We start from the raw sequence: 17175 nt of genomic DNA on the forward strand, positions 1-17175 counted from the left end.
GAGAGGGAGAAAGGAGACAGTATAAAGGAGGCAGTCAGTCCAGCCAAGGCCAAGGGTGTAGAGTGTGGGGCCCATAGGTAAACTAGAATTAAGTTGTGACGTACAGATGGCGAGTGGAGAGGGGTAAGAATAAGATTATGACAGTGCATTGAATGTGCAATACGCCGACGGTGACTGTAACTGTTGGTGTGTGGGGGCGGGCGGGAGGGCGCTAGAAGTAGGAGTGTTTTTCGCTGTGATTGAGCAATGATTTGGTCGCTGCCGGTGAGCTAATTCCCCTACCCACTGTTAGTATTAAATGATTTTCCTCTGTTTTTATTTTTATTTTCTGTTTGGTTGTGGGCTACCATCAGAGGAGTCTTGGTTTGTTGTTATTATGCCCAACACGGCAACTCGGCAACACGTGGTTGAGTGAACAAAGTTCCAATTATAAACTTTTTTTTCTTTCTTTTTTGTTTGGTTTTTAATCATTGTGTGTACGTATAAGAAAATAAAAATTAACAGTCATATTTATTTTAAAGTATGCGACCCAAAAATAAAATCTACTGTTAATTTTAAATTTATCAATTCTTTTTCAAATTAAATGAGTGATCTGCATACTTATAATTGTAAAAATTATTTCTCTATATTTATATATTTTAAAAAAATGTTGTAGCGAGAATATTTATTTTAATAATAATTACTATAGTTTCTTATTCATAAATGGCAACTCGACATTACGTTTATCCTGTTATAAAAAAAAAAAAAAAAAAAAAAAAAAAAAAAAAAAAAGATTTTTTTTTCTCCTAAATTATTGGAAGAGACAGACTTGGAATTTGCATTTTGAGATAAGAAATTTCAACCTTATTCTAATTATTAACAATGAAAGCGTAGGATCTTATTACAATTTTTATTCTATTTCTAAGCACGGAAAAAATACACATATAACACTGATTTTACAATATTTATTATTGCACGTGCTATTTTTTTACTGCAACTTCAAATGCTCACTAAATACTAAGACTGTACTAGTTTGGAAATACTTCATTATTATTTATTATTTTATTATTATTTTTTATTATTTTTTCACTATTATTCATAGAATATTTGAGATCACCTTAATATCTAAACACTACCTTAATAAGACATGCAAGAAATCTTGATCAACCAAAGAATGGGTCAATAAAAATAAATGCCATTAAATGTTGGGACTCGAAAAATAAATATTCATCAATTGTTTGAGTATATTAAACAACATATTATGCAGATCTGACTTTTCAGAAGTTGCAATTTGTTACCCATTTTATGACCTAAAGCTGTGGTTGGATTATTTATTATTATTTTGTTATTATTATTTACCAATCAAATGAAATCGCCTAACAATTAAATGTAGGGGTATTGTTTAGATTCAAATATAAGTTGAAATGAATTGTGAATAGTATTAAGATAGGTTATGAATAGTAATAAAATTTATAATTTAAAATTAATAAATAATAATAAATAATAGTGAGATGAGTTGAGATAGATTACGAATACAAATCAAAATATTCATTCCAATTGAAAATGCTTAAACCCGGCAGAGGGGTTTCGCTAAATGCTAATACAATTTAGGCCAACAAACCTCACTTTCTCTACCAAATCATTACATATGAAAGAGCACATACGTTTCTGCACATTTTCTGGGAAGCTAATTTTTCTTCAAATAAAAGTTAATTTTTTTTTTTTTTTTTTGACGAAAAGAAGAAAAATAGGTAGCGACGTGGAGCTTTCTTGGTGACCCACGTAGGGCCCTTGTTCCTTTTTCTTTTTTATTTCCATAGTTGACTTCTCACCTTTTTCTATGAATTATTTTTGTCAATATTGTTCGACTCTCTTCACCCATCCCAGTTTAGATTTTGGAAGCTTTCAAACAAGCACAAAAATTAAGTTTTTTTTTTTTTTTAATGTTCTAAAATGTTGTCACAAGTTTGCATAAAAAAAAAAAATGTTAGATATAATTATAAATTGTACAAACACAGTACACTCCTCTAGAAAAAGAGTCTAATCTATTATTAAAAAATTAATTTTTTCATATAGGTCTCATCTTTACTTACTTTTTTTCAAATGAGTGAGCAGTGCGTGCGCATTGCATAACTGTAAATATTATTTCTCAAAAAAAATAAGACATAGCATACCAACTGTTATATAGAATAATTCTTCTACATACAATCGCGATAAGAAATCGCGGTGTAATCGACTAAGGCTACATCAGAGGATACATTAAAAGAAAAATGAAGAAGAAGAAAACGGATGAAAGGAAACATATATAGACGAAAGAAGAGAAGCCAACGGATGCACAAACTTTATTAGAAGAAAAAGCAGAGCAAAGTGGTCATCTTCTACAACTCAGACATATAGTTGTCTTCGTGGGTAGGAGAAAAAGCAGAGGATTTGATCTTGGATCTGTGCTTCCATCGGATCTTTCTCATTTTGTAAGCTTCCCTGCAATCAACTTGGAGATATATGTAACCAAAAAGTCAAAATTTTCAAAAATGAAAAAGGCACCCAAGATGAACCGATCGGAGGTCAAGTTGAATTCTTTTTTCCTCCCTGGATGTATTTAGAATTAGAATAAATTATTTTCATGAGAAAAAAAAGTAAGCTTGTTTTTTATAACTTTCATAAAGTCACAATTTTTAGAAACGAAAAAAGCATCCAAGAGGCTCAAGATCAGAGGCCAAGTTTGATTCTTTTTTTTTTCCCTGGAGGTATTTAGAATCAGAAGAAATTATTTCTTGAAAAAAAAAAAGTGAGCTTCATCTCTGGAGGGAGGTATTTTCAAAAACAAAAAAGGCACTCAAGAGGTTCAAGATCAGAGGCCAAGTTGAATTTTTTTTTCCTCCCTGGAAGTATTTAGAATCAAAAGAAATTATTTTCATGAAAAAAAAAGCGAGCTTCATCTCTAATCCTTATATTCAATGGATTCCGACTTCTGGACCTCTCGCCTTGTCGCCGCCATGCACCAATACACGCTCTAGCACCACCATCAACATTCCCAAATGTGAGACTGTGAGATGAAGACGAAGGAACAAATGTGAGAATCAGGATTTGGCTTCTCTATGCTTGGGTTGATGTTACTGCGAAGAAGAATAGGATGGAGAAGGAGAAGGAAGGTAATAGGAAGACGAAGACAATACGAGACGAGGCGTTTTGACAAATTGAATGAAACGATGCCGTTTCATTTATGCCACGCAAGATGCGGTTGCACCGCGGTTCCCCTCGCCCATTACGAATAGCATTTTACCATATATAATTGTAACACACAGGGGATACCAAGGAGTTTTGGCACTAACTGATGATCTGTCATCTTTCTAAAAGCATCTAATTAACTTATAGTAGTTGGGTTATTTCCAAAATTAAAATAATTTAATCTTGCAAATAACTTGTAAAGTCGGTTTGCTAGATATTTAACACCAACTTTGCAAGGACAGCTTTAAAAAAAAAATAAAAAAACCTCAATCATTCTTATTATGTAAGCCTTAAATTATCATGCATTTAAATATATAATAATTTGCCGTGTAAGAGTGATAGGAGATAATATACTAAACATTCTTCAATATTATCTAAATTGTTGTTGGAGAATTTGTGCATAATTTTAAACTGTTACAAGGTCAACTTAAAAAAAAAAAAAAAATTCCTTAATTATATGCACCCAACACCGACAGGTTAATCAATGCAATTGGTTGCTTGTAGCTGTCGCCAAATAATGAGGCCCTGCCGGTCAAGACTTCCTAAATGCTGAAATGCAGAAACGAACAACCGAACCTTCAAATTGCAAATAGATGTTGAAACATTATTAAGGTTACTGCCAAATGCTGAACAAGTAGGGGTCCTCTGTCGTACTAGGTAGACATACCAAAAAATAAAGTAAATGCATAACACTTTTTACAACATATGTCATAAAATAAGAGTATTTTTATAAAATAATGTTAGTTTTATAATATTTTACAAAAATATCCTTTCTTTTAAAATATTATAGTATAAATTGTTGTATAAAGTATTATGTGTTTATCATTTTTCAAAAATATATATAGAATGTGTAAAATAAAAAATAAACTTGAAAAACAAAGGTTGTGCCTTACCCACTCGGTTGACATGTAACTATGGGATAATGTTATATTCGGTCTTATAGTGTACAGTTTATAGTGTACAGTTTTTGCTTACTTTCTTCGAAAAAAGTGACCGGAGTCTTTATTAAAAAAATAATTTTTTCATATGAGTCTTAAATTTATCCACTATTTTCAAAGATAATATGCAGAGATTGCACATTTCATAACTACAAATATCGACTGAATTTTGCATTTTTCGACTCTATTTATGTAACGTGTCAAGCCCCATAGAGGATGCTTTACTTTGATGCAAAAACCATCTAGTTATATGCAATAATCATGTTCACTAGTAATCTTGAAGAGCGAAGTACATTAAGGCTGGTCAATCATCTCGTGGTTTTCATTTATATTCTATACGAATTACTACCTTTTTTTGGGCATTATTTTATTAGAGAAATTCTATTTACAGTTTTCAAATCAGGCACATTATTAAATAAGAGAAAACATCATTTTAAGAGGGATAGTTTTGTAATTTTAAAAAATTTTAAAGTTAAAATAACCTAAACTTATATTATAGTCTAAAAATGAGGATTGTACTTAGCATTACTCATTTTATTAATAGTGGCCATTTATTAAAAAAAAGGAAAATGTGCGTTGGTCCACACCAAATGACCCGTTGATGCAATTTGGGCCAGTTATATGGTACACTAAATCAGAGACTTTTATGGCAGTTGAAATGGGCTTCAGCTTTGTTTAATTTCCTGACATTTATTTAACACTTTAATTTTCAGCTTTATTACTTGGAAAAAAAAAAAAAAAAAAACACTTAAGAGAAAGAATATTGAAAAACGAGGTGTGATTGCGTAGTCTGTGGAGAAAACTAGTGGACATAATTCAACCAAGACCAAAAATGATAATAATAATTTATTTTTCTGTGTCACCTCTCGTACCAATATTAAGCATCCGATTCATTTTTATTGGAATATATGTGCTAATGCCTAAATTCGAATAATAGGCAAGAAGGGAGGAATGGATTATTCCGGTACACGATAATGTTTCGGATTTCGATACAGTACTTTTTATGTTTATCCATAATATATATATATATATATATATAAAACCAAATAAAAATTAATAAAGAAAAATATAAAAATTTACGTGATTCGGTATAAAAGCCTACATCTATGGATTGTTTGGGAGACAGAATCTATTATGATAAATGATTTTACAATCTCTAATGATCTCACATATCGCTCAATACAATAGAGAAATCTAAGATTTTAAGATGTTGAAGATGATGTCTCTCTTGAGAGTAATCTGGTGGAGTCGCTATGTGTAGTGGAGTTTTGTATGTCGAGAGCTTGTTAAAAGTCCCCTCCTTATATATAGGTCTATTTTCTTGGAGTGATGGAGTTTAACTTGCCTTGTAAATCTCTTTCATTTTAGGAGTCTAAATCTATTTCATTTAGAAGTCTAAGTCACCTTCTTTTGACTTATCTCTTTTTTACCTTATCTCTTCCCTTATTATTAATGATAGGTTTTCAAAGAGTAGAACCTAGTCAATTTAATCCCTAACAATTTGTGATATTTAACTTAATCTTAAGTAGGTGAATTATTCCAACAATGTGAGTCTTCCCCAACTCTCTAAACCGTATTTAGTGTTACTATAATGTTAGAAACATCACATAACTCACAAAAGTTTAAGTTGGTTGATTAAATTTATTGATTTTGTAAGATCAATTCTACTTTTCATAATTGATTTTATCGTCTTTAGTTGTACTTTTTGAGATAGTACATTTTAAGTGGGTTTCCATTTAAGTGATGAACATATATAGGTGTCGTTTGGATTCGAAAATGAGTTGAGATGATTTAAGATGATTTAAAATGAGTTTTGAATAGTAGTGAGATGAGTTGAGATGAGTTATAAATAGTAGTGAGATGAGTTGAGATGAGTTATAATAGTAGTGAGATGAGTTGAAATAATTTATAAATAGTTGTAATTTATTTATGAATATTTGTACGCGACTGACCTCCCTGGGTTGCCTCTGGCCATGGGAAATTTTGTTGCTTCTGAAGCTCGGCTTGTCTTCGAACACGTCTATTACGAGAGATTGCAGATGAGCTGCTGCATTCAAGTTGTGACAAACGGCTCTTAACATTCGGTCTGGCGTTGATGATGGCAGGGAGTATCACTACCCAGAGTTGAGACGAGCTCTGCGCGGAGATGACCGCTGAGCCTGAGGAGCTTCGGTGAGGACGATTCGTGTCTTGCGTGGAGCTGAGTGTGCGTGAACCGAATGGGTGAAGGGTCGGTGGGAGGGCCTTGAAGAGCCATTACACCCGATGTCAAGTTGTCTAGTCAAAAGTGGAAAAGCTGAAAAGCAACGGTCATAAATCACATTTGTCTTATGCAAGAGTTTGCTGAGATGAGCGTGGTTTGACAGACCACTTTACCGTACGAAATCATCCTCACATATTCGAAGTCATCCTCATATATTCGAAGTCACCTTCGAATCCAAACAGCCCCATAATGTACCACATAAACAGTGTAACTAGTAAAAATAAAATAAAAAAGAGTTAGTCTGCCTAGTCCGTCCATTATACCCCAAATAACTGCCCTCTAATGGGTGAGTGATAAATAGACTTCCCATTTTAGCTGCCATGTGCCCACACATCAGATGATAACGAATGGAAACAAAATCATCCCCACTCCAACGCAACCCTTCCCCTCTCCCCGCCACAGCTGACGTTTAGATCGAAGTCGTGACACTCTGAGGACAAGATTGGTGTCGTTAGCCTCTCTGGTATGCTCTTTTACAAATTCTTCTGAGATTTTACTTTTAGTTTCAAATTTGTATTCTCTCTTTTAGCCCCTTTTCACTTTAGAAATCCAAACTTTTCAAGTCAAGCTCAACTACAAACCAACGGATATTTTTATATAATTCCTAGCCCTAAGAGCTTGAGTTTCATCACGAAGTCCTCCACATAATCATGTAGATAGGTTTTCTAAATATGCACTACATCATTAACGATTATGCTACTTCATAGTGGCTTTCATGATGCAACTTATTATAGCCTCAAATCATTGAAATTCAGAACCGTGAACCAATTTCCACTTCCCATAGTTTTGTTTAGTTCAAAACCTATATTTTTTAAAAAGAACTTGTTCAAAACAAATAAAGAGAAAAACAAAGTTTTTTATTTTTATTTTATTTTATAAGCAACATTTTATTTAAGATAAAAGAGGCATTGCCCAAATACATGGATATACATTAGAAGAAAAAAATGGAGCATATACATTAGAACAATTTCATCTAGAATGATCTGTTTAAAGCCTAATGGGGGTGGGATACAGAGCATATAATTATAATGGAATTCACAAATCTGCATAAATTATACAGAGCATATAATTGTAATCGACAAATATGCTTCGATTCTATTTCACAGATCTAATCCCAAAGAATATAACGATAACCAATCAAATCACAAAGAGATCAAAATAAATCAGCAATGAAAAAAAAATTAAAAAAAAAAATTCTAAGCAGTACCAAGGCTACTAATGTGAGCCATGAACAAACCAACAGAGACCCCGCACAAGGTAAGCTTTGGTCCTTTTCTTTTGTGATTGTCGGTATAAGAAATTCATAATTTTTTATCACTTCAAAGGAAACAAAGACCTAGAAAAAAACAAGTATAATTTTTTTTTCACTTGAAAAACCAATGAAAATAGGGCTGTAAATGAACCAGTCTGTTTGATAGCCCGCTGGGTTAAACTCGAATGGAACTCGACTCGTGAAAAAAAAAAAAACTCATTCGTGAAAGCAAATACCTGCTTGAATTGTAAATGACACATACTCAACAAAACTTGACTCGACTCGGCTAAAGCTCGTTTATGCTCGAGTCGACTCGTTAACTCGACTCGATTAAAACTCATTCATATATTAGTAAATATATACATACTCCTATGTGTGTATACACACACATAAATATATATGTAGTAACTAATAATATAAGCATACCACTTTTATAATTAAATATATAATATGTAATCTAATTACTTATGTATATATAGTGAATATACTTCATAGGTATATTTTATAATTTGTATAATAATTAGTAGATAAAATTTAATAATTTCATATACTAGTATGTGGGAACCATATATGAAATATATATATGCTATCATATTAAGTGTATGTATTAATAATATATGTAGGCATATAATGTATTGTTATTTTGGATAAATATCAACTAGTTAGATATTAATTACTTATAAATTTTTTAAAATTTTATAATTCAATAGAGGTTCTACTTGTTAGTTGTATAAATTCAATATTAGATTATTTATTTATTTTATTAATTATTAAATCTTATTCAAAAAATAAAAAAATACACAGTTCAAGCTCGAACTCGTTTGTGAGACGAGCTTGAACTTGAGTTGAGTGTTTAACTTATCGAGCCAAGCTAGAATGAAGAATAAAAAAAAATCTCGAGTTCGGGCTCGAGTATTTTGAGTCGAGCCGAGTTTGGCAAGCTAAAGACCGGTTCGGCTCGGCTCGATTACAGCCCTAAACGAATATGATGGATGACGGAACTGGTGGGCGACGGAATAGGTGGCGACAGAAATGGTGGGTAACGCAAATAAAGTCGTGCGGCGGTGGGCGACAGATCATGCAACCAACACGGCGGTCTGAAGTCTGTGAGGACTGAGGGGCTCAAAGTTTCAACTGAGATTGAGTGGTTTGTGCGGAAATTTTGATTTCATCCAATATGATGATCCTTATGATTTTTGTGTAGAATTACTAATGTGGCGGAATTCAATTGGAAGTTGTTAAAGCCTTAGCAACGGACGGGCCGTTGCAAAGCGGAGCTGAATAAAAAATATATAATAAAAAAGTTCATTTTATAATAATCGTTCATCTTTTGTTATTTCCGATAGAGATTGGGATTGGGCTAATCCCCTTATCGACTTCAACGCAAATATTCGAGAAGAAAATTCAAAGTGGGCCAAGAATTGCCCCAGTAGGAGTGGGCTAGACTAAATAAGATACAAATGAAAGATCCGTGCAATATGACTTTGATCCGGTAATGCGTAAATTATTATTATAGCAAGCAATTTAATATTAATATCAGAATAATGGATTATAATTTTAAAATTAAATTTATTATATTATTTTAAAGTATATCTATCCTATCACCAGATTACACGTCATTAAAATCACCTATATAAACATTAATTGTTAATAACAGGACGAGAGTACTACTTCCCATGACAAGCTAGTAAATATTTATAGGGATTTTTTATGCATCAACTACTATTCACTCTCATAGCTCACACATATAACTTTTTCATAAGGTATAAGTGTGTTTTTCATAAGATATGAGAGTTCTTTTCATAAGACGTGAGGTGTGAGATGGTGAATAGTGATTAATGAGAATAATTTTTCATATTTGTAAGATGAATAATGTGACTTTACTCCTTTCCAAGAGGCTAACTTTTCTTTTCCATAATTCTATCGGAAAAATCAAACTTAGGTGCCAGTTAGGAACTGGGCCCAGACCTCAAAAGGCTGCAAATTGGGCCGAATCAAAACAATGGTACAAACAAGGCATAGATATGTGCGGCTTAGCTTAACTGTTAATTTTCAGAGGATCTTTAAAAAACAAGAAAAAAAAGAATGAATTTACTTTTTAAGACAGTGACGCCGTCGTGCTGGGTTGGGATGTAAGAGAATATTACACGAATCTTGGAGAATCATATCAGGTGACTTCGATAAAGGTAGATCGAGAATCATCATCTGGGAATGATTTCTAATGTCATTATTTTCTTTTCTTTTTATTATTATTATTTTGTATCAAAATAGCATTATTTATAATAATTAATACATACGCGTGTATTTAAATGACATATTAGTTTACTTTAGGCGTTGGAGTTGATGCTCGCGTCATCTTAGTTGGTTTGGTTAGTTTTAGATAAAAAATGAGAAATGAAAAAAATATTATTTTTTAATATTATTATTATTTTGAAATTTAAAAATTAAAAATTATAATTTACAAAAATTGAATTCTTTATTATATTTTATGTGAAAATTTAAAAAAATTATAATAATAAAGAAGATTAAACATTTTTTAAATTTAAACAGGATCTTAAAATAATATCGTGTGTACGAAACGCATGCATGCATAGATAAAAGACGAAGAAGAAAAAAAAAAAAACCTTGGCGATGAATATATGTACGAGGGAAAAATTTAATTGTAAGTGATTCTATGTATTAATACATGTATCGATCTAATATGATTTGTCAGAAAGTAAATTTTATTAAAAATAATACTAATTTAAATTTAAAATATGAAGACAATAATATTAATTAATAAATAAATTAGTATACAAACTTATATATACATAATAAAATTAATGATGTACGAGTGTTGCAATTTCCAAAGAACAGGAGATGGGCAGTTGCTTTAAAGGAACACAAGCGCTTGAAAAACGCAAAAACCAAAGAAAAACCAAATCAACTCCAGTTTATGAAACAAGATAAAGAGACCAACTGAAACATAAGAAAGCTCGGCTCTCAAAACAGCCTAGTTGGTCCTTTTTTATGTGCCAAAGATCAAAAGGAGGACTCAACTTTTAGCTTTGGAATCTTGGATTTAGTCGGTCTGCTGGGGTTGGAGGTCATTTTTATAAATTTGATCTCTTTTGCGAACAACCCACTACGCCATTTGGCTTTCGCTTTCCATGTTTGCGCGCCCACACCCTCCCATGCTTTTCTTCTTCGCGAAGGAAAAAGCTGCAATTAGAGCCTCAATGCAGTGTACCAAGCCACCAAAGCCTCCCCCAAATCATATCTATATATTTTGAGTTTTTTCTTATCTTGACAACGATGGGTACCTAAGTGCGAGAGACACTAGTTTTCCATGAATAACCCTACTTAGTTTCCAGATTTTGGCCTTTAAAAGTCTTTTAACTTGGCTACAAACCCAGAAAAGTTTTTGGGTTTTGCTCACTGATTGGCATGGATAATATGGATTCACGTGCGAATTTACTGGTCTGGCTGCTAATCCTTTTCATTAAAAAGAATGGAGAAAGAAAAAAAAAAAAAAAAAACGAGGAAAATGAAGTCCCAATTGCCGAAAGAGAGAAAGAGGGAGGAATTGGTCAGAAAACCAATTGAGTTATGCTTTCTGTCTTCCACTGTCATTGGTCAAGACTCAAGACTGATCAATGAATTAGAGATCGACACAAAACAATAGACATGCATTTATTTATGTGGGTGTTAATGTTTCTTGACGTCAGGTGTTGAGCTTTAGTCAAAATGTACAAATCCAAATGTTTCTGGTGATATATAAAAATTTTATAATCTTATCTCATTATTATAATTTTTTTTAAATTTTTATATAAAATAGAATAAACAATTCAATTTTTCAAATTCTAAAATATTAATAATATTAAAAAATAATATTCTAATAATATTTTATTTAACTTTTAACTTTTATCTAAAATCATATCATTTTATTTCACTATCAAATGAGATCTTAATTTCCTACAAAAATTGGTCAAGTTTTATATTGGGTGGATGCTAAACATCTTGCTTTTCATGGACTCATTGAACACTGTACAATCCATGGATGATACAATAATGTTCTGTAGCTCATAGACAAAGAGACACACTCAATTTCATGCGTATGGCCATTCAAGACACATTTTCAATGCCTCTTCTAAATGTAAAACTTTAGAATGATTGGCAAATCTATAACTATTTGTACCACAGCGACGAGAGAACAGAACAAAACATCAAACACCTTCTGTATCTTGCCATATGTCCCTGAATCATTGTTGCCTTAAGGGGACCCCACGTTTATTCCACTACTAATGTCATAGTTTTCTCAAATTTTAATATTAGTGACATGGGGGCAATGGTCCTTACTCCTATGGTACCCGCGAGACGGTCCATAGAAAGGGTTAAGATCAAGACAGGCAAGATTATATTGCTCTGAAAAAGAATCTACAATGTCTAAAGGTGAAAAGACGGAGAAACCATTGCACTCATGAATGGTCAATACAAAAATAAAGGGTCAGTTTAGACAATGTGCAGTCTCAATTATAAAGCTCAGGACTCTGGACCCACACTGAAAAAGCATCGTAATTAATAGTCCCAACCTACACATCCCTAGCTCGACCTTTTTTTTTTTTTTTTTTTTTCAGAGACACTTGTGTCAGAACATCAACCGTGAATGAAATAAAAGATCCCGTCTGGTACAGAGAAGACGGTGAACGGTAGGCAAACATCTGGGAACGTGTGTGTGTATTTTTTTTTTTTCATTAGTTTGTACACGCACTCACGCATCACCTAAATATTATGTAATTATTTTAATAAAGAGTAGAATTTATTATTAAAATATTATTATTTTTATATAAATTTTATATTTATTTATATATTTTAAAGTAATTATATAATATTTATATACTCACAATTTCTCATTATAAAATAAACAAAAAGTATTTTTTAATGCAAAATTTGGGGTTTTCATTTTTAAAGTCGGCTAATATAAAAAATATTATATTTTAAAAATATTTTAATTATAAATAAATTATATAAAAATAAATTTATAAACTGATATGACTTGATACAATATGTCAGATTGTAAAATTATTTTTATTATAAAATAGATCTAATTAATCATGTAAAGTCATATTAATTTATAAATTTATTTTGTGTAATTCTTTTATGTTTGTAATAATTTTTTATTTTTATTTTTTTTCTTTTTATATAAGTATTAAAATCGATAACTAGAATAATATAAAAAAAAGCTCCCACTCTCTCGTGATTCATGCCAAAATATATTGACACTTGTATAAGACTTAAAATATCTCTTGAAATATTGAAAATAAAACGAATTTTAGTGAGAAAAAAATATTAAAATTGTGGGGATTAAATAAATGAATCAAATTTACAGTTAAATATCAGATTAAATATTTTAATTACCTTAAATTGTATTTATTTTTATAGTGTAGTTTTGAACATATTGCCAAGAAGCTAGTACGAATACAATAATTTAAGACCCATGATGCAATCTTACATTGTTGGTTCACAGCTGGATCCGGGACAGTCATGGTGTCTGCTCTTCAACAGCCCCCTCCTGAGCCTCCTCCGCCCCACACCCAACCTCACATGTCCCATCAACTTTTTCAACTGCTTTCTCTAGCAGATTCCAAAGTTCTTTTTCGCCTTTATTTCCTCATTTCCTCATTTTGGACTTCCTCCTTTTTAAAAAATAAAAAATAAAAATAAAATCATTTAATTCATCACCTTGCCAGTCCATTTTGCTTTATATATTCCACCCCCAACACTTCTGAAGCCCCCTTCTCTTTCGCTTTCTATTTGCTGTCTTTCTTTTGCCTCGCTGTTGCAGATATTTTGGTCTGTATCTCTGAAGAAGCTCCGGCTTTAATCTGAAGCAAGCTTCCCACTTAATGGGATTCTGATTTTCCGAGTCCAAAATTTAGCACCCATTTGCTCTTTCATCTTTCTTGATTTCAGGGCTTGTCCAGTATTGCTTTCAAAGTTGGGTATTTTTTTTTTTCGGTTGGTTCAAATCCCACCACCCGTGTCAAAACCCTCTCGATTTCTTGTATTTTCCTTCGGAGATCCCTGCTACTTGAATCTCGGAAAACATCCCAACTCTTGCATGCTGAGTTGGAGTTTCTGAGACTATTGCGAACTCCAAATCACAATTATTTTTTGTCACACACTGGTAGTTTCTACAAGGATTATCTTAATGCCCAACAACTTGTTCTTGATGTTTGAGATTCATGTTTCCAATTCTGTGTGAAATCCTCCTCTCCGGGTGTATGATAAATTCCACATTCAGGCGCAGGACCCACTTAGTTCAATCATTCTCAGTTGTGTTTCTTTACTGGTTGTACTACGTTTCATGATTTTTCGCCTCTCGAACTCTGATTATTAGGCTTTAATAGTATAGTTATATTGCCATAATCTAAAATATTAGTTTTTTCGTGTTTGGGTCCTGTTTATATCTCTTAATCTACTCTTACTGTGATAAGTCTGCAAAAAATCTTGTGCTTCATGGCTTCCTCTAGTGGGACATCTTCAGGGTCAACTTTGATCCACAACTCGGGCTCTGAGGAGGATTTGCAAGCTTTGATGGATCTGAGGAAGAGGAAGAGAATGATATCGAATCGAGAATCGGCAAGACGGTCTCGGATGAGGAAACAGCAGCATTTGGACGAACTGACGGCCCAGGTGGCTCAGCTCAGGACGGAAAACCACCAGATCATAACAAGAGTGAACATCACCACCCAACAGTACTTGAGTATCGAGTCTGAAAACTCAATACTCAGAGCTCAAGTGGGTGAGCTTAGCCACAGATTGCAGTCCCTGGACGAGATCGTCACCTTCTTGAATGCTAGCAATTGTGTCTTTGGAGCTGGGGTCTCAAATACCTTCACTGAGCCAAACGATAGCCTTTTGAATCCACTGAATCTGTCATATTTGAGCCAGCCTATTATGGCAACTGCAGACATGTTTCAGTATTAGTCTTGGTGTGCTTCTAGTGTTTTCCTGGAGTAAAAGAGAGGTTTTTTATTTTTATTTTTTATTTTTTAATGTTGGTTTTAGTGTCTAGCCTATGTTCAGAGATATCTCTATAATGGTGGTGGTAAGGAATAAACAATGTATTAATGTAATGTATGCGTCCACCATATGATGGATGTTATGTATTTCGGTGTGTAAAATGGTGGCTGCAATTGTAGTGGGCTGCTATTTTTATAATAATATTGGCCATGTTTTCGTCATAATCTGCCCTACTCGCGTGAATGCTAACAATAATGACGTTTTCCTCTTGTTTGACTAAATTCTTACAAAACTATCACATAAAGAGACGGCCTTTGTTTGACAAAGTGAGAACTGATCGTCAGAAATCATACATGTCAACTAGTAACAGTGTTCTTACTGGGATTACGAGCTGTTCGTAATTTGAGATCCCACCTCGAATAAGATTGGAAATACAACTTCACAATCTTGGGCAAGGATACTTCTCTTTTAATAAATGATCTTGTAAATAGATATTTCATTATTCTTTTTAACCCTGGACAAGATCATTCGTAATGAGATCGAAAGTTAACCTCTCACGATCGAGGTCTCACGGGCAGGAAGTCTTATTCCATTGTTTAGTTTATTGTTTCTTTTGGAGATCGGGAACGTGGGACTGAAGTCAATAATGTGGTTAGTCAGTGTTAAAATGACTCTCTCAGTCCTTAGATGCGTAGCTGCAAAGTAATTTAAGTAAATTAGTCTCTAAGTCATCATTTTGTTACAATGAATTAAGGACAAAATCTTAAGAGAGTCGTCCCTGCATGATCTGCACCTCGGAATTGCAGTATCAGGGGTCAAGTCCATAAACAGAAACAGTCACGATAGCCCAGGCTATGTTTGATGTATATCCATGGCTGCAGTTGTTGGAGAGAATTGCCCGGGGGAACAAGTTAAAGCATATTGGCTTGAAAATGGGAAAGAGTTAAAGAAACCCTTAGGACCAAGTATCTCAGTGCATGCTCCATTTCTGAGAGGAAAACACAGATGCAAAAAGAGACATCAAGTACAAGAGATTAAAAAAAAAAAAAAAAGGGCCTGTCAAAGATTAACGCACTGTTAAAGTTGCAAGAAGAGTACAGATATGTAAAAAGCCATAGGGCCACATGATTTTCTAAAGATTTGAGGTGCTCATGTTGAGGAGGAAGTAGTTCCACGTGCAGGGAACAAGATTTCCAGTGCAAGTACTCAAAAACACATGTAGGATGAGAAGTAGAAGTCACGGTTCTCTATCAGTTCCTTAAGATCTACCTGCACTATCATCAATCACCATTTCTCATGATTGTACAAAAAGCATTTGCTAAATGCTATGAGGAGATTAGCTTTGGTCTACTTTTCTCACGGAAATATCAGGAAAAAGAAAAAAGGATCATTAACCCCAAATTGAGAGTAAAAACTCATTAAGAACTTGAAGAGATATGATAACTTCAATCCAAACCCACTTTTCATTGTATTGACTTCACATGAGTCTTTGAAGTGACAAAACCTGCTTGCTTGAAGGCATGATTTCATTAGTTTGATTGCAGTGATTTGCAAACAGGGAATTATTTCTTGATTGACACTGTTGTTCCATTTCTAAATAGACATCCTGCCATAAAGCACCCAACAAGTGTGCAAAGAATAATGAAAGATTGGTACTCTGTGTGTATAGATAAAGCCAATTGAGATGGTAAGTGGGCTCCAACTTGAATTTGTTTTTTTTCCCTGTTGAGAACTAGGGGTGGTTCTGGTTTTGAAAGATTCCAATACCAATTGGACTCCCCCCATCTCACGTATAGATCAAACAAAAATATTAAAAAAACAAAGACAATGGAGAAAAAGGGATATAGAAAAAGTAAAGATGTCGTTTTGAAAAAGGAGAAGAAATAAATAAAATAAAGATCCATGATCCTGTCTTTTTAGGCCACATTTTTTCTTCCACAAAATACAAAAAACATTGCAGGGCGATAAGGGCTGTCATGTTTTAATTTGATCAGTCTAAATCATGATTCCGTAAGCATTTAAAACAACCTATTTCCTTAATCTCTTTTTCGAGAGTAGCATGTAATGTAGTCAATAATCACAAAAGACAATAAATGTAGCACGCGTATTAAAATGACCATATTGTTCTTTTTGATTTATATATACATTGTACCTAAGAAAGTAGTTTTTTTTTTTTAAAAAAATTATAGGTTGGGTATGCTGGAAAACATGTGGTGGCCACTAATTAAATATATTGAATTCAAAACTATTTAATTATATTGCTATCCCCTTTTTTAAACTGGGTTTATAATTATATTTAATCAAAACCAGATGATAAGAAAAAAAGGAACAAAAACTGGGTCTGTGTTGGGGAAGGTAAAAGTCACTTATGACTCGTTTGGATTTAGAAAGTGTTTTATTTATCTCAACTCAACTTATTATTATAATTTGTTCAATTTTTCACATAAAATATAATAAATAATTCAATTTTTTCAAATCACAATTCAACTTTTTCAAATTTTAAAATAATA

General features: G+C 32.8%; 1 protein-coding gene across 1 annotated transcript; it reads left to right on the forward strand.

Moving 5' to 3' along the window:
• Window positions 1-13384: 13384 nt before the first annotated feature.
• Window positions 13385-14886, forward strand: LOC121254946 (bZIP transcription factor 44-like). The gene has a single exon (XM_041155186.1). The coding sequence runs from the start codon at window positions 14159-14161 to the stop codon at window positions 14627-14629; it is 471 nt and encodes a 156-aa protein (XP_041011120.1). The 5' UTR covers window positions 13385-14158; the 3' UTR covers window positions 14630-14886.
• Window positions 14887-17175: the final 2289 nt, after the last annotated feature.

Source organism: Juglans microcarpa x Juglans regia, chromosome 3D (assembly GCF_004785595.1).
Source record: "Juglans microcarpa x Juglans regia isolate MS1-56 chromosome 3D, Jm3101_v1.0, whole genome shotgun sequence".
NCBI classification, from domain to species: Eukaryota; Viridiplantae; Streptophyta; class Magnoliopsida; order Fagales; family Juglandaceae; genus Juglans; species Juglans microcarpa x Juglans regia.

What these genes read in the sequence shown, in the direction of transcription:
- LOC121254946 (XM_041155186.1), top strand. Translation starts at nt 14,159, where the DNA reads ATGGCTTCCTCTAGTGGGACATCTTCAGGGTCAACTTTGATCCACAAC.